Source organism: Salmo trutta, unplaced genomic scaffold (assembly GCF_901001165.1).
Source record: "Salmo trutta unplaced genomic scaffold, fSalTru1.1, whole genome shotgun sequence".
NCBI lineage: Eukaryota > Metazoa > Chordata > Actinopteri > Salmoniformes > Salmonidae > Salmo > Salmo trutta.
This window is the reverse complement of record NW_021822911.1, coordinates 2,995,588-3,019,695: the sequence shown is the minus strand read 5'-3', so window position 1 is coordinate 3,019,695 and position 24,108 is coordinate 2,995,588. Positions and strand designations below refer to the sequence as shown.

Here is a 24,108-nt window from a genome sequence, read left to right as displayed (position 1 = left end):
ATGCATAAGTAATGTGAAGAGATTGGGTGAATGAGGGGAAAAGTACATTTGACACAAATTACCTTCATAATATCAAAGAACAAATGTGTGTGCCTGAGGGGAAATTAACTTTCATACAGCCGAAAGGGGTGAGAAATTACACCAATATCAGTGGACAATTTGCACTAATGTAAATAAGCATAGATGATGGAACATATTCCCTTTTGCTGACGTGATGAACCGCTAAGGGGACATAAATATTTACCATCTAAACCATGTGTGACCTCTCACCTCTCTGGCTGTAGAAGTGTTCTTCCTAACCAGTCCCTCAACAGCTCTCTGACTGAGCTCCACCCTCACTGGGTCTTCAGAGGAGAGGAAGGCTGAGGAGGGATGGAAGGATGAATGGATCAGTCAGTCAATAAAGTGTAGAGCTGCTGTCTGAGTAAATTAGGCTTTATGACTGCTGAATACCAACTATCAATCACTTAGATCATGTATTTTCAGGTAGAGATACATCCTTGGGACGTCCCTAGCCTGTTGAAGTTGACATTTAAAATGGTTAAGGTTAGGGTTTAGGGTAGAGATGTCCCAAGGATCCCAGATAGCATTGACCATTGTGCATTCTTCTGTCTCTTTTACATAGCAGGTGTAAAAGAAACACAGACAAGACAAGTAGGCAAGCAATGGATTATGGTCACTGTAGTTAATTACGTTTTATGCGCTAAACTATGTAGAATATTGGCCTGTTGGAAACTACAACTCCCTACTACATCACACAGTTCAGGCTGGATCTGATTTATCTCTAGAGAAACTACAACTCCCTACTACATCACACAGTTCAGTCTGGGTCTGATTTATCTCTAGAGAAACTACAACTCCCTACTACATCACACAGTTCAGTCTGGGTCTGATTTATCTCTAGAGAAACTACAACTCCCTACTACATCACACAGTTCAGTCTGGATCTGGTTTATCTCTAGAGAAACTACAACTCCCTACTACATCACACAGTTCAGTCTGGGTCTGATTTATCTCTAGAGAAACTACAACTCCCTACTACATCACACAGTTCAGTCTGGATCTGGTTTATCTCTAGAGAAACTACAACTCCCTACTACATCACACAGTTCAGTCTGGGTCTGATTTATCTCTAGAGAAACTACAACTCCCTACTACATCACACAGTTCAGGCTGGGTCTGATTTATCTCTAGAGAAACTACAACTCCCTACCACATCACACAGTTCAGTCTGGATCGGATTTATCTCTTGTGAGGGAACCGTTGATCTACTTCAGAGGAACTGTGTCTAGAGTGATTTCCTGTTGTTTTGACACCTCACTAGAAGACTAGAATAACTAGCTGTTGCTACAGAACGAGACGACCAATTCACAGTTAGTCTGTGTCTCGTTCTCCACACACGTACACATACCAAGATCACGTGTTTTCTATATGCACAAGATAGTTTGACTATATAAGGCTTCTGAACTCCTTGTGTCATCGAGCTCTCGGCCTTCCACCTCAGAGTGTAGGGCTGACCAGCTACATTATTGTAATTCTTATCAAATAAAGGTTGATTGTTTGAAGAAAAGTCTCTCCTTATTGGTTACAATTTTCACCAGAATGTGCAGTAACAATGTTAGACCAGACTCATAGTACAGAAAAAATGACTGACTGCCCAGCTCAACATCAGTTCACCGTCTCACCTCATACTGTATTGGAGCAGCAGCAGCTGACTGCCCGGTTCAACATCAGTTCACCGTCTCACCTCATACTGTATTGGAGCAGCAGCAGCTGACTGCCCGGTTCAACATCAGTTCACCGTCTCACCTCATACTGTATTGGAGCAGCAGCAGCTGACTGCCCGGTTCAACATCAGTTCACCGTCTCACCTCATACTGTATTGGAGCAGCAGCAGCTGACTGCCCGGTTCAACATCAGTTCACCGTCTCACCTCATACTGTATTGGAGCAGCAGCAGCTGACTTGATTGTTGATGCTAATCATCATGTTTGAATCTGAGAGTAAATAGAGCCGACTACACTCTAAAAATGAAGGGTTCAACTGGAGTTGTTCTCAGATCCCCTAAGAACCGTAGGGTTCTTGGTCAATGAAAAACAGCCCCAGAAAGGTTCTTCAAAGAACTTGTTAGAAGGTGGGTTCATCGAGGAACCTCCGTTGTTGCTGGACTTCTTCCGGGAACTTCGCAATTACAACTGAAAACGCTGGTGACAAGTTTGGATGCGACAACAGTTAAAAAGGTTAAGTTGGGTTGATGTTTGGCTCTGAATATGTCTCGAAATCATTTATGATAATAATATAACATACTAATAATGAATAACGAAGACAATGATGGTTTTCTGTGAATATCTTCCATAACGTTACTATAGTTAATTAACGTAAATATTAGAAAGCCGGGTTTGAACGTCGGCGTTTTATGAGCTACAGTACAGTACCGTTAGCTAGCTAGCTAACGTTATGTCCTAACTAGGCACAACTAGGTTTGGATTATTTCCTCAACTATATTCTTTCCCATATATTGTATATCGTTTCCATAAAGCCAACATGGCTTTACACTCATTAACGTAAGTTTCCAATCTAGAGCAGTTCTCACTTTTGTGATAATGAACTAGCTAACGTTAGCTTCGTTAACTAACTAACTAACTAACTAAGGACGGTGACCTGTCCAGACGATATGTTACAACGAACTGAATCGTCAATGGAGGTCTTCCTCTTTATATAGCCTGCTACAGCATGCAATACTATTAACTCACAAGGGGGCATAACGTTACATGGACAATACTATCCCATTTTGGAAACGTTACATGTACAATACTATCCCATTTTGGAAACGTTACATGTACAATCCTATCCCATTTTGGAAACGTTACATGTACAATACTATCCCATTTTGGAAACGTTACATGTACAATACTATCCCATTTAGGAAACGTTACATGTCCAATACTATCCCATTTTGGAAACGTTACATGTACAATACTATCCCATTTTGGAAACGTTACATGGACAATACTATCCCATTTTGGAAACGTTACATGTCCGCCCCCTTGTGGAGGGAAATTAATATCTTAGATGGTAGCTGTAGATGGGATTCAAATGCATAATGGTATTAATACAGTGTCTAGACTACCCCTTTTGTATAAATGCCCTTCAGAATCCAAACACAGTATTGCCACGCAACAAAATGTTGCGTATAATCTTTCAAGTCAGCCTGATAAAATATTGAACAATTTGTGTACAAAGATATCTTGAAATGTGATATTAGGCCTGTATGGCAGTACTGTTACTGTATGGCAGTACTGTATTGGCTAGTGCTTTCTCCAATATGTTGTTCTATTTTACATTACATTGTATGTTGATGCCATTTATCTTTCAATATTTACTTAATATAAATATTAGTTTTTTTGAAAGACTATTCTTTGACACATTTTCTCTTCCTTTGAAACTCTAATAGGACAGAAGATGGACACAATGCAATTGGGATCAAGAAGAAGGTACAGATATGTTGTAGGACAGCTGCATTTGAAGTGTACATTTAACCTACATAGCAGTCAATACAAACTGAAATCTATTAGCATACAAATGTGTGCAAATGATCTCTTCAGATCTTCTCAGAAATGAATCAAGTCCATGGAATGGATATAGACAAAAATATAATTCAAGGACTATCAGAGGTAGAGAGGCGAGGCAGGGGTGAGGACATCATCCTGCTATTTTGACAGTCCCTGAAGGACAATACAGAAGAGGGATTTGCTCTTATTCCTTCCCTTTCTCTAATGTATTTTGTATTAAAATTAGCAAGTGTAGTAATATCATTGCTTTACTTTACTAGGACTGGAGACCACAGCAGCGATTCTGCTCTTGCCCTACCTCTTCAATGAGGACCCGAGTGGCCTTTATGTCCGTGACAAGGTATGCCTCTGCACAAATAATCTGTTTCTTCATAAACATAGGTGTGCATGCTTATATAAAACTACTGCTGAACATTTGTTATTGTTACTGTAAATTGTTTGTGTATTCATCTTTTCTTACTTTTGTACACAGATTTCACCGCTCTTCACTCCTTTACTGCACATCGGTAGAAATCCATTTCACCATGAGAGTGAAATCCCGCTGGCCTTTGATGGGGAGAACATCCAGGCCCTCGAGGACGTCCCCATGGGACTTGGGGCTCTGCTACGACTGGATTTTTATTTTCTGTAAAATTTCCCCAAAATATCAGAAAAACAATTATGTTGTTAAGTGACTGTGTTCTGGGGATAAGAGAAGTTGGGGTGAAGATTACCAGGGCCGGTCATAAAGATGGAAAACTTCCTAACATAACTAAGTGGATACTATATACACACTAAAGCTGAAACATCTGTATTTAGCATCAAGTCTACAATGTTAGTTTACCTATGATTCATTTTTAATGTTGTTTTTATTGTACATCATTATTATTGTTGCAATATTGTAATGTGTTTTGTTTGGTAAATTGTTTTGTAAATATTAATTCATATTTGTGGTGCCACTAAATAAACAATGCATTATTTAAATCCATATTGTCAATATTGTTATTATTATTAAAATGCTTTTATAATGGAGGGAGGGTGGACAGGGAGTTTAAAAAATGAACCCCAAAAGGTTCTTTGAGGAACCATGATAAGGGCTTCTTCAAAGAACTTATAGGGGTTCCCACAAAAGGTTCTTCAAATAACTTATAGGGGTTCCCCCAGTTTCAATTTGAAGAACCCCTAAAGGATACTCCAGGAACCTTTACTTTTTAGAGTGTATATTGATAAAAGTCACCTTGTCCGAGAGACATTTACATAGTTATACACAGCCCAATTTGGGATGATTATTTTAGGGTGAAATAGCGGCCACAACAGACAGACCTGATATCGACCATAATTCGACTGGGTATGATCAAAGTTATTCCATTTAGCTAGACTTTGTAGTACATTTTTACACTATAATAAATGTTTCTGATGCCACATCGCCCGTTTTCAAAGGGAGTCGTTGGTTTTTAGGGGCAGTCGCTTTTTAGCTTTTTGTCTGAAAGTATTTTCTGAACTGCGATACCAACTCCAGTCAGCAGATGGCGATGTGCGTCTTTCAGGTGATTCTGCCACTGTGACGTATAATCTAGTGGACGGTTCTTCAACATCAACAGCAAGTCAGCCACCTTGGTTCACTCTAACTTTATGGAAAAAGGTTTATTCAATAAATCCAGCAACTCCTCTCATACTGGGAACAACCTCCCCAGGCCTTAAGGGCAGTTTTATTTCAAATGTAGTACCTGGAAGGAGAATAGTTTCATAAGTCCAAAAAGCGTTTTATAGTTTCATCCTTACAGTAACCTAACCTAAAGTGGACACACTCCCATCAGTTTCAGACTTTGTAGACTGTTTAATAATGCTTAAACCTCATCTTTATCAAATGATCCATTAAAGATACCAACTCAACTTTTGTTCGTCTACATATGGGTTGTTTAAATTGTATCTAATTATATTCCCAATATTACTTTATCAAATCTCTAGTAATCGATTCTACACACATACAATTCATCACATATTCACAGAATCCATATAAAACGTAAGAAATTCTCAGGTACTCACGACAACCATTCCATTTGTTTTTTCAAGGACTCTCCACAGCTACGAAGCAGCTCTCCAAACATACTCACAGCAGAACAAAAAAATAAACTTTTTTTTCCCGGACAATGACCATGGGATCCTCAACGGTTCTCTAACCTCCCTGAGACCACGGCAAAATCAAGCCTCCCAGGAACTATAGACCTTCTGCTGCTTTCTAAAAAATCATCCCATTTTTTATCCACAATACAATTATCTGATTAAGCATATTTCTATATGTTACTATCCAGACGACAGATTAAGACTCATTTCCAGTCACACAACTCTCATATCACAGTCACACAACTCTCATATCACAGTCACACAATGCTATTCCCAAACATACCTAATCAATTAGTTGTTTTTCAACAATATTTTAACCTGCAGGAGTATTTTCACATTTCTATCTAATGGTTAGTTCCTAGGATAATGTAACTCATACATTTACATCTTTCAATACTTCTAAAATGGGGTACAGGTTTAAAACAATTACAGATTTAAAATAATTACATGTTTAAAACAATTACAGGGGCACCTTACTATCTTATACTATATCATAGATGGTCTTAACTAGTAAACACAGATTCTAGATTTCATACAGCTCACAGATAGCTGGCTCGCACCTCTTTACAACTCCAAGGTGCCCCCCTCACTCAGGAAAACACACTAAGAGCCTACTGCCTCGGCCCTGTTTACACCTCCAAGGTGCCCCCCCTCACACAGGAATACACACCGAGTCTACGAGGCTTTTCTAAAAATTCCACTTGTTTCGCCCACCTCATTCTTTATTTTTAAACTACATTCAAGATGTGGTATCCGCTCGCTGCCTCTCAGATCCAATGTGGGTCCATCTGCTCCGCTCCTGAAGTGTGATCTCCCTGAGATCCCAAGTTAGAGGGGTCCCTGCTGCACCATTTACCCAGGTCACCAGGAGTGGTCACCAAGTGAAGATTCACATCCCCATATGTGGTTGTTAATTTCTTTAATATCAAATGAGAAGAGAAACTTATCACACAAGTCAGAGTTATTCTTAAACTAAACCTTTATTCACTTACTAATAAGGGAGCAGGTCAATACAACACATACACAAAATTAATCAATTGGGTGCTCTACGATAATGATGGCCGGTCGACGAATCACTCCCAGATGACTCGTTGAGAGCCACGAAACAAAAGTACAAAGGTATTTTAAAGCCAAGATACACCCCTTTTAACCCACATGACCAACAACAGATGTATAGAACGGGTCACAAGGTTAAGATTTGTATGAAAGACACTTATAATTCTCAGCAGACAGTATCTGCTGTAAAAACAGTACTCTGTGTAGATCCTAGGGTCTGGCCCTGGGGATATCTCTACCTGGTACCATATAGAACAGAAACATTAACTCATGCTCTGGAATGCAGTCTCTTTAGGTTTTATCAACCAAAATACATTGTAAATCTCCTGTCAGTGTTTTCTCCCAGAGGCCCATCCTCAGTAGAACACACTGACACAATAGTTCTAAGAACCCTCTATTCTGTTGCATAAAACCACCATTTGTTGCAAAAAAAAGTATTATAACATAATTTTGCAATTTTGCTCTGTGTCCACTGAAAGTTGACTAGTAATAACAACTGGGACATAAAATACACCCACCATGAGACCCACTAAATCTGCCCAAGAAGAGGAAAACAAAAGAAAAACCCACACCAAACTCAAAGACAAGAAGCAAACCAAAAAGGTGAAGCAACTAAAGGTGTTGCCTCTCCACATGTATCAAGACAACTGGAGCACTGTGCCAGACACTCTTAAATAGAACCTGGACCAGCTCAGGTGAAACACCTTCCCACTAACGAGATGGACAAGCCAGCACAGGTGTAACACATACTGACTAACGAGGTGACACCAATCAGTGCGTCCTACGCGCTAACGAGCTATACGCGCTAACGAGCTATACGCGCTAACGAGCTATACGCGCTTACGAGCTATACGCGCTAACGAGCTATATGCGCTAACGAGCTATACGAGCTAACGAGCTATACGCGCTAACGAGCTATACGCGCTAACGAGCGCTAACGAGATATACGCGCTAACGAGCTATACGCGCTAACGAGCTATACGCGCTAACGAGCTATAAGCGCTAACGAGCGCTAACGAGCTATACGCGCTAACGAGCTATACGCGCTAACGAGCGCTAACGAGATATACGCGCTAACGAGCTATACGCGCTAACGAGCTATACGCGCTAACGAGCTATACGCGCTAACGAGCGCTAACGAGCTATACGCGCTAACGAGCTATACGCGCTAACGAGCTATACGCGCCTATGAGCTATACGCGCTAAAGTCCAACCTCAAAACATAAATGGAAAAACCAAAGCCTGTAACACCTTCCCCCTTAAGACAACAAATATATCCTACATTTCTTTTGGACAAGTTTGCTCACCACCAACAGAAAACAACTTCATTTCCCAATATAATCAACCACAATGCTTCACCCTCACCAATATAAACATGGTGTCTACTGGCTGTCAACAATTAAAAACAAGAAAAACACACGTATTTCTAAATAATAATATACAACTGTCCAACCTCAAAACATAAAATGGAAAAACCAAAAAGACTAACACCTTAAAACCTCTCTGGGCTAGGTGGCACCAAATCGTCCCACCTATGTAACAGCCAGTTGAATCCTGTGGCGCGATTTTCAAATACCTTAGAAATGCTATTACTTCAATTTCTCAAACATATGACAATTTTACAGCATTTTAAAGACAAGACTCTCGTTAATCTAACCACACTGTCCGATTTCAAAAGAATCCACACAGGAGAGAAACCATTTAGCTGTACTCAATGTGGGAAGAGATTTACTAAATCTGGCTCTCTGACTTTACACCAGAGAACACACACAGGAGAGAAACCTTATAGCTGTGGTCAATGTGGGAAGAGTTTTGGTCAATCTAGCGATCTGACAGTGCACCAGAGAATACATACAGGACAGAAACCCTATAGTTGTGATCAATGTGGGAAGAGTTTTGTTCAATCTGGCCAGCTGACATTACACCAGAGAACACACACAGGAGAGAAACCTTATAGCTGTGATCAATGTGGGAAGAGTTTTGGTCGATCTTGCCATCTGACTCAACACCAGAGAATACACACAGGAGAGAAATCTTATAGCTGTGATCAATGTGGGAAGAGTTTTGGTCAATCTGGCCAGCTGACTCAACACCAGAGAACACACACAGGAGAGAAACCCTATAGCTGTGATCAATGTGGCAAGAGTTTTGGTCGATCTTGCCATCTGACTCAACACCAGGGAACACACACAGGAGAGAAATCTTATAGCTGTGGTCAATGTGGGAAGAGTTTTGGTCAATCTGGCCAGCTGACATTACACCAAAGAACACACACTGGAGAGAAACCTTATAGTTGTGGTCAATGTGGGAAGAGTTTTTCTGCATCTAGCAGTCTGACGCTACACCAGAGAACACACACAGGAGAGAAATCTTATAGCTGTGATCAGTGTGACAAGAGATACTCTGATAAAAGATCTCTGATTAAACATCAGAAAATACATTAAGGAGTTGTTTCATGATATCAATGAAATAATGTCACAATGTAGAATGTTTTAACATAGTAGGAGTATTTTAAGGAATTTCACAATGTAGAACCCTAAACGTTTACCCCATTCAATTGATTTCAGCGTGATATGGATATTAGCCTTGGGAAAAATCCAGGCTCTGAATTGAAAGAGTTACTATTTATGTGATTTAACAAAAAGTGACTAACACAAAAAGAGTTGTGTTACACTTACCACTTTGGTGACCCACTTGAATCAAAATGCAACACTTCAAAATGTAGCTAGCTGTTTTCTACAAATTGTCCTCTAACCAGTGATGTACACATTATTCGCAGATTCCGTGTGGTTTTTGAGCTGTTAGTTTTAACAGGACATGCAACCTCATCTCCCTTCTGTCACACAAAGGATTTTAGCATGATATCGATGAGTTATGACAAATAAGTGTTGTGTTCCTTTGTTTAGCAACCCCTACATTTAAATGTATCACTCCAAAATGTAGCTGACTGTCTTCTGCAGGTTGTCCTCTAACCAGTAAAGTAAAAGATATCTCCCATTTCCATGTGTTTTTTAGGTTGTGTTAGTTTCAACAGCACGTACAACCTGATTTCCCCCCTAATCGATATCAGTATTTTATTGCTACTTGTCAAAACAGCATTTTTGGTTCTTGTGCATTTAAAATACTCCTACTATGTTAAAACATTCAACATTGTGACATTATTTCATTGATATCATGAAACAACTCCTTCATGTATTTTCTATAATGTAGAATGTTTTATAATTGGATGCATTTTACCGCCGTATCCTACTGTGCAGTGATTGGTTAAGACCACCCAGACTCTCCCTTTTTCACCGATCCAGAGGAGCAGGTAGCTACATTTTTCCTCTTCTCCTCTTTCCTTCAGAGGACCCGTGAACATTAGCTCCACATGCTGTTTGTACTTACGCCATGCATCGGGTAAGTTTGTAGACTCCCAGTCCATTCGAGGTGAAGGAACTCCATAAAAATCCATCTTTTAAGACCATCCCACTTCTGACACCATGTCTTGTTTTGTACGCTTTGAACAAATAATAAAACGCAGAACTACAGGATGTTTCTTAACATAACTCTTTATTAACTAGCTACAACTACATGTTCGCCTATCTCCAACCACGATCAACTGACTATACCCTAACCGTCTGGGTGGTCTTAACCAATCACTGCACAGTAGGATACGCTAATGCACCCCTGCGTCAACTGCTAAAGCAGTCCAGTGAGTTTCTTTGGGACAAGCAACACGACATTGCTTTCCAGAATGTGAAAGACTTGATCACGAGAGAACCAGGACCAGTCCTTGCCTACTACGACCCCAACAAAGAGCTCAGACTCCAAGTGGACGCGTCGAAGTATGGACTAGGTGCAGTGCTACTGCAAGAAGGAAAGCCCATCGGCTACGCTTCCAAATCTCTCACAGACTGTGAAATCAACTACGCTCAAATTGAAAAGGAGCTCTATGCCATTCTATTCGGATGTAAACGTTTCCATCAGTACGTATATGGACGACAAGTCATTGTGGAATCCGACCACAAGCCCCTTGAGTCAATCATGAGGAAACCACTAGCTGCAGCCCCGCCAAGGCTACAGAGAATGATCCTTCAACTACAAAAATACGACTTCACAATCACTCACCGTCCAGGCAAAGACATCCCTGTCTCTCCAGGAACTCTCCAGGAAGTTTCTTACCTACAAGGACAGCAGCCTCAGTGAAGGCATGGACATGCAAGTACACACTGTGTACAGCAACTTACCAGTTAGTGACACAAAACTGAAGGAGATCCAAGCAGAAACAGGAAAGGACTCTCAACTCACACAGCTGAGGGAAGTCATACAGGATGGATGGCCTGAGGAGAGGAGAAAATGCCCTCAGAGCGTCTCAGAATTCTGGAACCATCGTGATGAACTATCACAGATCAACGGAATCATTTTCAAAGGAGAGAAAATCATTATTCCTACCAGTCTCAGAGAAGAGATTTTGACAAAGATCCATGCTGGACACATGGGCATGGAAAAGTGCAAACAGAGAGCACGGGACATTATGTTTTGGCCTGGAATGTGCAAACAAATAGAGGACATTGTTGGTAGATGCACCATCTGTCTTGAAAGACGCCCCTCAAACACCAAAGAGCCAATGTTACCTCACTGTATCCCAGACCGACCCTGGCAGGTCGTGGCAACCGATCTGTTCACCTGGAACAACGAGGACTACATCGTAACAGTGGACTACTACAGCAGATACTTCGAACTCGACAAGCTTCACAGCACCACATCTGCAGCTGTGATACACAAGCTAAAAGCAGCCTTTGCCAGGCATGGCATTGTAGAGACTTTAATATCTGACAATGGGCCCTGTTACAAATCAAATGAGTTTGAATCCTTCACAAAAGCATGGGAGTTCACACATGTCACCACAAGCCCACATTACCCTCAAAGTAATGGCCTTGCTGAAAAATCTGTGCAGATTGCTAAATCACTCATGGACAAAGCAAAAGCAGACAAGAGAGACCCCTACCTCAGTCTCCTTGAATACCGCAACACTCCAGTTGACAACTTCAAATCACCAGCCCAGCTGTTGATGAGCCGCAGACTTCGCTCAACCCTTCCCAGCACCAACCAGCAGCTGCAACCTGAGGTCGTCAGCTACAATGAAATGCATGGAAAGCGTGCACAGAGACAACAACAACAAAAGCGATACTACGACAGGTCAGCTAGACCACTGCCACCACTGATCGACGGAGAGTCAGTTAGAATCCAGGAGCATGGCCTCTGGAAACCAGCAGTCGTCATCCAGCCAGCTGACACTGAACGTTCATATCACGTCCGCACAGCAGAAGGAGCAGTGTACCGCCGCAATCGTCGTCACTTACTGAACACAAAAGAACAACACACTGATGAGATGAACTGTTCCCCTGAAAGAGAACGTGATGGACTAAACACACACACAGCACAACATACACCATACTTACCTGCAACACCACAAGAACTGTTGACTGACACAGAAGCATGCTCAACATCATATCGCACAAGGTCAGGAAGAGAGGTCAAGCCCAGAGCTGTCCTCAACCTGTGAAATGTCAAAGGGTGTAGGCGGATCGCTGCCCTAAAAGAGTTCCAGACTGTAAACTTGTTATTGAAAGTTCACTTGAAATGCTTTGGTATTGTATTTGTTTGAAATGTTAAGATGTCATTTCTACAGTGAAAGCTGAGTTGCTGAGAATCCCTTGTTCTAAAAGTAACAGTATGTTGGATCATTGTTTCAGAGTCTATGTTGATTCAGTTGGTGTGTTATGCAATATAAATGGTTACTTACCTTGAGTTCAAACTACAGAGCATGTATTCAAAAGAAAAGCTTAGAATATGTAAACATTTGTATTTTGTTTTAAAAGAAGGGGGATGCAATATTCATATGTGAATACATACTGAATTATAATTGGATGCATTTTACCGCTGTATCCTACTGTGCAGTGATTGGTTAAGACCACCCAGACGGTTAGGGCATAGTCAGTTGATCGTGGTTGGAGATAGGCGAACATGTAGTTGTAACTAGTTAATAAAGAGTTATGTTAAGAAACATCCTGTAGTTCTGCGTTTTATTATTTGTACAAAGCGTACAAAACAAGACGGAGAGAGACATAACTCCAAAACAGAGCGACACAGACTCAAAACGGTGTCCTATCACATTGCTAAAGATATGGTCCCTGTTGCAACTGTGGAACAAGTCGGATTCAAAAAGCTACTGAAAACTATGGACCCGAGATATGAGCTTCCCAACTACTTTGCACGAGAAGCACTGCCACAAATGTCCACTGAAGTCAGGCAGAGCCTTGCTGACCGGCTCGCTAACGGGACCCATTTTGCGTTGACCAGCGATATGTGGTCGAGCAGGACATGTGAGCCTGAGATGATGATGAAAACAGCGTCGTGTCGTCTCCAAAACAAGTTATTTCCCCCCCAGGATCACACCGGTGAGCATATAGCTGAGGCCTTGCAGGACGCAAGCTGGGAAACTCCCGAGAAAAGCATCCGGTTGCTATAACAACCGACAACGGGAGCAACGTGGTCAAAGCGGTGGAGCTGAACGAGCGGCTGAGGATGCAGTGCTTCGGTCAGACTACACTTGGCTATTGGGGAGTGCAGTGTTTTAAGGACTATTCACACATTTTACTGATTACAATATTACTTTTTCATTCTTTTTTCCTTTGTGTCTTGTCTGCAACTTTTTTTTGTTTTATGCTGCTGTCTTGGCAAAAAATTGATTAAGTAGATTAATAAAACACAAAACATAAAGTACTTTAAAGAAAAAAACATTAAAATATTAGTTTTTCATTATTTTCCTTTGTGTCTTGTCTGCAACTTTTTTTGGTTTTATGCTGCTGTCTTGGCCAAAAATTGATTAAGTAGATTAATAAAACATATTAAAATATTCGTTTTTCATTATTTTCCTTTGTGTCTTGTCTGCAACTTTTTTTTGTTTTATGCTGCTGTCTTGGCCAAAAATTGATTAATAAAACACAAAACATAAAGTGCTTTAAAGAAAAAAAACATTAAAATATTAGTTTTTCATTATTTTCCTTTGTGTCTTGTCTGCAACTTTTTTTGTTTTATGCTGCTTTCTTGGCAAAAAATTGATTAAGTAGATTAATAAAACATATTAAAATATTAGTTTTTCATTATTTTCCTTTGTGTCTGTCTGCAACTTTTTTTTGTTTTATGCTGCTGTCTTGGCCAAAAATTGATTAATAAAACACAAAACATAAAGTGCTAAAAGTAAAATCACTTACATTACAGGATGGTAGATTTCAGAACCATATTTATTAGGTTATTGGATAAGAATTAGTGATGCATTGATGTGTTTACCACTTTAATGTTACAGCTGGTAAAGGTGAGGTAATTATGACTTTAAAATGCTGGTTAGCCTGTTGATATCATCAAGGTAACATATTTAGTTATTATGATAGACTATAGTTTTTTCTCTGGATTGAAAGAGCCAACTGCAAAGTAACTAGAAACTAATGTTGACACGTAGGTAGGCCTAAACATTGTGGAGTTTTTAGTGGAGTAGAAATATGAAGTAGCATTAAATACTAAGCATAAATACTAAGAACAACAACAAGAACGAAACATGAGTAAATGTACATACAGTATAGTCATCATTTATAAATTATACACAAATAATAATACATAAAAATCACTTACAGGATTAAAATTCAGAAAATAAATGAATATAATATTTGATATTTATGATTAGGACTGGCGTTGATTAAAAAAATTAACTATGCAACAAGAAAATATTAATGTAGAATATTTCTAAAGCTTGATTTTGGAAAGCCCTTAGTTGTATGAGTGTGTTAAAGTGAAAACAGAGTCAAATTTCTCGCATAAGCACATTTGTTTAATAGTTTATTTATGATTCTGACAGGACATGGCATGAATGACAAGCGCGTCACCCGGGCCATTTCTCTTTGCAAGAGAATTGTAAGCTGTTTTTCGTACAGCTGGAAGAAAAGGAGACATCTTGCTGAAGTCCAGAATCAGCTGGGTCTGCCAAGTCACCAACTCATAACCGAGTCTGCCACATGCTGGGGATCAAGGCAGCAGATGATAGAGAGAGTCCTGGAGCAGGAAGGAGCACTGGCCAAAGTCCTGTCTAATGACAAAAAGACCAGGCAACTTGTCCCTACCTGGCAGGACTTAGAGGTCCTAGAAGCAGTTGAACCAACTACCAATTCTTCAATAAAATAGACGACTATTACATATTGGCCTATGTGTTTTCTTGCTGTGTTTCCATCCAGTAAAATTGTTAAGGAGAGTACCTTAGCATACAAAAGCTGTCCTCAATCTTCAGCTGGAAAGATGTCCAGTTCCAGTTATGATATTGGCAAATACTGTTTGTGGTTTCTGAAAGTACAGAATAAAGAGGAATTATTCATTAGAATACAATATAAGGATTATAGCAATAAAACAATATTACAAATAACATAAAAATAGTTTATTGCATTGACAAAATCCCAGATTTGAGTTCTAACAGTAAGAAAGTAACTTTTGAGCTCCACAAGGGGGCAAGGCAGGGCAGAACAGAGCCATGCTGAATAGACCAAATAAACAAACCATGGTCATATGTTTTATTTTATTTAACTAGGCAAGTCATTTAACAACAAATTATTATTTACCTATGATGGCCTACACCGGCCAAACTCGGACAACGCTGGGCCAGTTGTGCGCTGCCCTATGGGACTCCCAATCACAGCCAGTTGTGATACAGCCTGGATTTGAACCAGGGAGTCTGTAGTGATGTCTCTAGCACTGATGTGCAGTGCCTTTGACCGCTGCGCTACTAGGGAGTCATAAGGCCATGTAGCTTCAAAATACAACACAAGATAATACTTCTCTGACGCAATTAGCATTGTTTTACAGAGCTGATAGAAAAATGTAGCTAGCTACCTAAGCACGATTGAATATAACACCATAAAGGTTATAAAATGAGTAACGTTACCTCACGTGTCCGCGGTTATAAAGAATATACACAAATCTATTATGCTACAATAGAAACGACATACATAAACTATTACAACGTAATAATGCACTTACTTTGATAGAAACGCACACATTTCCAAAGTTATTATTAGTAAGGAAAACAATGAGGGCAACAGATGGAAAATGTGAACACGTGTGCAGATCCTGTTCTGACGGGAGATGAGCAAATGTCTGCAGACTTGAACTGCACAAACAATTGGAAAGTGCTTGGGGAATTTTGTCCCGGTCAGAAATGTCCCAAAAATTCAATTGTCCGCAAAAGTAAAAAAAAAAAGACTATTTTTATGTGAATAAATGAGGAGGCGGAACACACCTCAATTCAAACTGTTCTTAGAAAATAAAAACTTGTTAGAAAATCATTTGAAATTGAAGTTTGAAAACAGCCTATAAATAAAAACAGTCTGCGTGCTTTGGTTTGAGGGCAGCGCGGATTAAATGCACTGTGACGTAACAATCACATTCTGGAATGGAGAGAACATTCTAACATCACGAGCATAAAAAACTCACGCTGGGGCGACCGATAGAGATATTAGGAACTCACGCTGGGGGACCGATAGAGATATTAGGAACTCACGCTGGGGCGACCGATAGAGATATTAGGAACTCACGCTGGGGCGACCGATAGAGATATTAGGAACTCACGCTGGGGCGACCGATAGAGATATTAGGAACTCACGCTGGGGCGACCGATAGAGATATTAGGAACTCACGCTGGGGCGACCGATAGAGATATTAGGAACTCACGCTGGGGCGACCGATAGAGATATTAGGAACTCACGCTGGGGCGACCGATAGAAATATTTGGAACTCACGCTGGGGCGACCGATAGAGATATTAGGTACTCACGCTGGGGCGACCGATAGAGATATTAGGTACTCACGCTGGGTCGACCGATAGAGATATTAGGTACTCACGCTGGGTCGACCGATAGAGATATTAGGAACTCACGCTGGGGGCGACCGATAGAGATATTAGGAACTCACGCTGGGGCGACCGATAGAGATATTAGGAACTCACGCTGGGGCGACCGATAGAGATATTAGGAACTCACGCTGGGGCGACCGATAGAGATATTAGGAACTCATGCTGGGGCGACCGATAGAGATATTAGGAACTCACGCTGGGGCGACCGATAGAGATATTAGGAACTCACGCTGGGGCGACCGATAGAGATATTAGGAACTCACGCTGGGGCGACCGATAGAGATATTAGGAACTCACGCTGGGGCGACCGATAGAGATATTAGGAACTCACGCTGGGGCGACCGATAGAGATATTAGGAACTCACGCTGGGGCGACCGATAGAGATATTAGGAACTCACGCTGGGGCGACCGATAGAGATATTAGGTACTCACGCTGGGGGCGACCGATAGAGATATTAGGAACTCACGCTGGGGCGACCGATAGAGATATTAGGAACTCACGCTGGGGCGACCGATAGAGATATTAGGAACTCACGCTGGGGCGACCGATAGAAATATTTGGAACTCACGCTGGGGCGACCGATAGAGATATTAGGAACTCACGCTGGGGCGACCGATAGAGATATTAGGAACTCACGCTGGGGCGACCGATAGAGATATTAGGAACTCAAGCTGGGGCGACCGATAGAGATATTAGGAACTCACGCTGGGGCGACCGATAGAGATATTTGGAACTCACGCTGGGGCGACCGATAGAGATATTAGGAACTCACGCTGGGGCGACCGATAGAGATATTAGGAACTCACGCTGGGGCGACCGATAGAGATATTAGGAACTCATGCTGGGGCGACCGATAGAGATATTAGGAACTCACGCTGGGGCGACCGATAGAGATATTAGGAACTCACGCTGGGGCGACCGATAGAGATATTAGGAACTCACGCTGGGGCGACCGATAGAGATATTAGGAACTCACGCTGGGGCGACCGATAGAGATATTAGGAACTCACGCTGGGGGCGACCGATAGGGCGACCGATAGAGATATTAGGAACTCACGCTGGGGCGACCGATAGAGATATTAGGAACTCACGCTGGGGCGACCGATAGAGATATTAGGAACTCACGCTGGGGCGACCGATAGAAATATTTGGAACTCACGCTGGGGCGACCGATAGAGATATTAGGAACTCACGCTGGGGCGACCGATAGAGATATTAGGAACTCACGCTGGGGCGACCGATAGAGATATTAGGAACTCAAGCTGGGGCGACCGATAGAGATATTAGGAACTCACGCTGGGGCGACCGATAGAGATATTTGGAACTCACGCTGGGGCGACCGATAGAGATATTAGGAACTCACGCTGGGGCGACCGATAGAGATATTAGGAACTCACGCTGGGGCGACCGATAGAGATATTAGGAACTCACGCTGGGGCGACCGATAGAGATATTAGGAACTCACGCTGGGGCGACCGATAGAGATATTAGGAACTCACACTGGGGCGACCGATAGAGATATTAGGAACTCACGCTGGGGCGACCGATAGAGATATTAGGAACTCACGCTGGGGCGACCGATAGAGATATTAGGAACTCACGCTGGGGGCGACCGATAGGGCGACCGATAGAGATATTAGGAACTCACGCTGGGGCGACCGATAGAGATATTAGGAACTCACGCTGGGGCGACCGATAGAGATATTAGGAACTCAAAGACAGATGCAACTTTATTTTATTATTTTTCACAATTTTTTTTTTTACCCATTTCAACATGACGGAGAAACAGACAGGAGTCCCTGACCTTATCTTCTCTCAAGAAGAACTATCTTATGGTATGAAGATTGTTCTTCTTGAGAGAAGATCGAGCCTTCTTCTCTCCAGAAGATGTCTGGTAGGCCCATTTAAATACCTTTTTTGGACATATATACACATAAAAACACATATACACTCAGTATATACTCAGTATATATATTTATATTCCAGGACTCCAACATTGCTCATCCTAATATTTCTATATTTCTTAATTCCTTTACTTTTTACTGTCACGTTCTGACCAGTAAAAGGGGTTATTTGTTATTGTAGTTTGGTCAGGACGTGGCAGGGGGTGTTTGTTTTATGTGGTTCGGGCTATGTATTTCGGTAGAGGGGTGTTTGGTTTATGTGGTTCGGGCTATGTATTTAGGTAGAGGGGTGTTTGTTTTATGTGGTTCGGGCTATGTATTTAGGTAGATGGTGTTTGGTTTATGTGGTCCGGGGTTTGTTAGTCTATGTTCTATGTTAGTGTATTTCTATGTTCTGTCTTGTCTATTGTAGTTCTATGTTTAGTTAATTGGGGTTGGACCTTCAATTGGAGGCAGCTGGTTATCATTGCCTCTGATTGAATGTCCTATAATTAGGAGTTTGTTTGTCATGGGGGTTTTGTGGGAGATTGTTGCTGTGTATAGCTTTGTGCCTTACCGGCCTGTTCTCTGTCATTTTGGTTTTCCTTCTTTGTCCTTTAATAAAAGAAGATGAGTGTACATTTTCCCACTGCGTCTTGGTCTAAACCCTATGACACCTGTGACATTTACATTAGGGTGTATTGTTAGATACTACTGCACTGTTGGAACCAGGAACACAAGCATTTCACTACACCCACAATAACATCTGCTAAATATGTGTATGTGACCAATAACATTTTTATTTGATTGTATTTTTGAAAGTGTTACATAATTCTCAATCCGCTTTGCGTCGTGCCTAAAAACAGCACTTAGCCGTGGTACTGTATATTAGCCATATACTGTCACGAGTTCCACCGAAGTCGTTTCCTCTCCTCGTTCGGGCGGTCGGCGTCACCGGTCTTCTAGTCATTGTCGATCCAATTTTTCATTTTCCATTTGTTTTGTCTTGTTTTCTTACACATCTGGTTTCCATTTCCATTATGAATTGTTGTGTATTTAACCCTCTGTTCCCCCCATGTCCTTGTGTGGAATTGTTTGTTTGTAAGTGCTTGTACTCTGTTACTGGTGCGCATCGGGTTTTGTACCCATGTAGGTTCGTTTTGTATTAAACTGCTCCGGCTATTACCTATCTCTGCTCTCCTGCGTCTGACTTCACTGCCACCAGGTCCGCAATCCTTACATATACCACACCTCCTCAGGCCTTATTGCTTATTAGAACACATAAGTGTATTATAAGGCATTATAAAGGTCATTAAAATAATTATAATATGTACTTCATAGAAACTGTTACCCTTTATATTCTAATAACTCACATTTTAAGATTCATTATTTCATTTATTCCATGTTAGGAACAAGACTATTTGTCTCCCTCTTGCTGTTGCATGCAGTTCCTCTCTCTCTTCCTCCCTCCCTCTGGCAGAACCAGGAAGTCCATCCCCCTTCACAAACTCTCTTCTGAGGAAACGAAACTGATCTGAGTCTCTGTGTCGTCTGTCTGTGTGAGAGTGAACAAACGTCCAAATGGCTCAACAGGGAGTTCTGCTGGACCAGGACCAGTTCTGTTGTTCTGTCTGTCTGGATCTACTGAAGGAACCAGTCGCCATCCCCTGTGGACACAGTTACTGTAGGAGCTGTATCGAGGGCTGCTGGGATCAGGATGTTCTGAAAGGGGTCTATAGCTGTCCTCAGTGCAGACAGACCTTCAGTCCGAGGCCTACGCTGAGTAAAAGTAACCTATTGGCTGAGCTAGTGGAGAAACTGAGGAAGACAGGACTCCAGGCTGCTCCCCCTCCTGCTCTGTGCTATGCTGGACCTAGAGATGTGGTGTGTGATTTCTGCACTGGGACCAGAAAGCAGAAAGCCCTCATGTCCTGTCTGGCATGTCTGGCCTCTTACTGTGAGACTCACCTCCAATCTCACTACGAATCTCCTGCTTTCAAGAAGCACAAGCTGGTCAAAGCCACCGCACAACTACAGGAGAAGATCTGCTCTCATCATGACAAACTGCTGGAGGTTTACTGTCGTACCGATCAGCAGTGTATCTGTTATCTGTGTACAATGGATGAACATAAAGGCCATGATACAGTGTCAGCTGCAGCAGAGAGGACTGAGAAACAGGTAAGACCAGAACAACTTGTTGGTGACTGTCTGATAAACAAAGAATTAAAGATACAGTAGGAACTAAGGCTGTTTGAATATGAGATCATTCAAATGAAATTGATCCTCAGCAGAACAAATATGAACACAAACCTTGAGTATATTGATATGCTAAACCAGATTCTCCAGATGTATCACCATTTTATAATGTCAAACACTATTATCATTCTGAATGGCCTTTTATGAGTCCAAAGTTCAGTCTCAACCTGTTGATACATGTAGTCCTACCATAAAAACTATAATCATTCACATAGCAACAAATAAATATCATTTAGTAAATGGACCATCCATTTTTTAGACCTTCCTCTCTATGGGCCCTATGTCACATTACTATACTATTGATCTACTGGACTAATAAAGCTTGATAGCTCATTGAAGAGTGATTCTCCACAGAGGCAGCTGGGGATGAGTCAGCAGAAGGTCCGGCAGAGATTCCAGGAGAGAGAGAAGGAGCTGAAGGAGCTCCAACAGGCTGTGGAGTCTCTCAAGGTGAGTATTGTTGACCAGAGGAGACACACCATTTCACCTGTCTCCTCCAGTCAGAGAGAGAGAGAGAGAGAGGTAGAGGGGCCCCTATCCAATCCCACTGACCCCACTGTTGGGAACAGGTTGTCACTGCTGAGGCAGTGAAGAAAGTAGAGGAGGATGGGTCAAGGCTGAGGGATCCTGAGAGGATCCCTGTGAGTAGTAGATCTGTGACAGCACAGAGGGATGGGCCAACCAGTGATATATGCTTCAGTAAGGTTGGCTTCTTAGTGTTCATAGGTTTACCTCAGGTAACTTATTATTAACTATCCTTGTAGGTTTACCTCAGGTAACTTATTATTAACTATCCTTGTAGGTTTACCTCAGGTAACGTATTATGAACTAACCTTGTAGGTTTACCTCAGGTAACTTATTATTAACTATCCTTGTAGGTTTACCTCAGGTAACTTATTATTAACTATCCTTGTAGGTTTACCTCAGGTAACTTATTATTAACTAACCTTGTAGGTTTACCTCAGGTAACTTATTATTAACTATCCTTGTAGGTTTACCTCAGGTAACTTATTATTAACTAACCTTGTAGGTTTACCTCAGGTAACTTATTATTAACTATCCTTGTAGGTTTACCTCAGGTAACTTATTATTAACTATCCTTGTAGGTTTACCTCAGGTAACTTATTATTAACTAACCTGGTAGGTTTACCTCAGGTAACTTATTATTAACTATCTTTGTAGGTTTACCACAGGTAACTTATTATTAACTATCCTTGTAGGTTTACCTCAGGTAACTTATTATTAACTAACCTGGTAGGTTTACCTCAGGTAACGTATTATTAACTATCCTTGTAGTTTTACCTCAGCTAACTTATTATTAACTCTTCTTGTAGGTTTACCTCAGGTAACGTATTATGAACTAACCTTGTAGGTTTACCTCAGGTAACTTATTATTAACTATCCTTGTAGGTTTACCTCAGGTAACTTATTATTAACTAACCTGGTAGGTTTACCTCAGGTAACTTATTATTAACTATCCTTGTAGGTTTACCACAGGTAACTTATTATTAACTATCCTTGTAGGTTTACCTCAGGTAACTTATTATTAACTAACCTGGTAGGTTTACCTCAGGTAACTTATTATTAACTATCCTTGTAGGTTTACCTCAGCTAACTTATTATTAACTATCCTTGTAGGTTTACCTCAGGTAACTTATTATTAACTATCCTTGTAGGTTTACCTCAGGTAACTTATTATTAACTAACCTTGTAGGTTTACCTCAGGTAACTTATTATTAACTATCCTTGTAGGTTTACCTCAGGTAACTTATTATTAACTATCCTTGTAGGTTTACCTCAGGTAACTTATTATTAACTATCCTTGTAGGTTTACCTCAGGTAACTTATTATTAACTATCCTTGTAGGTTTACCTCAGGTAACTTATTATTAACTATCCTTGTAGGTTTACCTCAGGTAACTTATTATTAACTAACCTTGTAGGTTTACCTCAGGTAACTTATTATTAACTATCCTTGTAGGTTTACCTCAGGTAACTTATTATTAACTATCCTTGTAGGTTTACCTCAGGTAACTTATTATTAACTATCCTTGTAGGTTTACCTCAGGTAACTTATTATTAACTATCCTTGTAGGTTTACCTCAGGTAACTTATTATTAACTATCCTTGTAGGTTTACCTCAGGTAACTTATTATTAACTAACCTTGTAGGTTTACCTCAGGTAACTTATTATTAACTAACCTTGTAGGTTTACCTCAGGTAACTTATTATTAACTATCCTGGTAGGTAACTTATTATTAACTAACCTTGTAGGTTTACCTCAGGTAACTTATTATTAACTATCCTTGTAGGTTTACCTCAGGTAACTTATTATTAACTATCCTTGTAGGTTTACCTCAGGTAACTTATTATTAACTATCCTTGTAGGTTTACCTCAGGTAACTTATTATTAACTATCCTTGTAGGTTTACCTCAGGTAACTTATTATTAACTATCCTTGTAGGTTTACCTCAGGTAACTTATTATTAACTAACCTTGTAGGTTTACCTCAGGTAACTTATTATTAACTAACCTTGTAGGTTTACCTCAGGTAACTTATTATTAACTATCCTGGTAGGTAACTTATTATTAACTAACCTTGTAGGTTTACCTCAGGTAACTTATTATTAACTATCCTTGTAGGTTTACCTCAGGTAACTTATTATTAACTATCCTTGTAGGTTTACCTCAGGTAACTTATTATTAACTATCCTTGTAGGTTTACCTCAGGTAACTTATTATTAACTAACCTTGTAGGTTTACCTCAGGTAACTTATTATTAACTATCCTTGTAGGTTTACCTCAGGTAACTTATTATTAACTATCCTTGTAGGTTTACCTCAGGTAACTTATTATTAACTATCCTTGTAGGTTTACCTCAGGTAACTTATTATTAACTATCCTTGTAGGTTTACCTCAGGTAACTTATTATTAACTAACCTTGTAGGTTTACCTCAGGTAACTTATTATTAACTATCCTTGTAGGTTTACCTCAGGTAACTTATAATTAACTATCCTTGTAGGTTTACCTCAGGTAACTTATTATTAACTAACCTTGTAGGTTTACCTCAGGTAACTTATTATTAACTAACCTTGTAGGTTTACCTCAGGTAACTTATTATTAACTATCCTTGTAGGTTTACCTCAGGTAACTGATTATTAACTAACCTTGTAGGTTTACCTCAGGTAACTTATTATTAACTAACCTTGTAGGTTTACCTCAGCTAACTTATTATTAACTATCCTTGTAGGTTTACCTCAGGTAACTTATTATTAACTAACCTTGTAGGTTTACCTCAGGT

The 24,108-nt window shown here is 40.5% G+C and overlaps 1 protein-coding gene and 1 long non-coding RNA gene across 2 annotated transcripts in view; one reads left to right on the top strand and one right to left on the bottom strand.

Moving 5' to 3' along the window:
* The window catches only part of LOC115186778 (uncharacterized), a 114,947-nt gene that overhangs the window by 55,394 nt on the left and 35,445 nt on the right, over nt 1–24,108 (bottom strand). The gene's annotated exons all lie outside the window — the stretch shown is intronic.
* LOC115186769 (tripartite motif-containing protein 16-like) overlaps nt 1–24,108 on the top strand; it is a 452,306-nt gene that overhangs the window by 421,728 nt on the left and 6,470 nt on the right. The window contains exons 2-3 of the mRNA XM_029746273.1: nt 20,032–20,729; nt 21,162–21,257. Of these exons, the coding sequence (XP_029602133.1) occupies nt 20,133–20,729; nt 21,162–21,257 (693 nt within the window). The 5' untranslated portion in view covers nt 20,032–20,132. The remainder of the gene's footprint in view (nt 1–20,031; nt 20,730–21,161; nt 21,258–24,108) is intronic.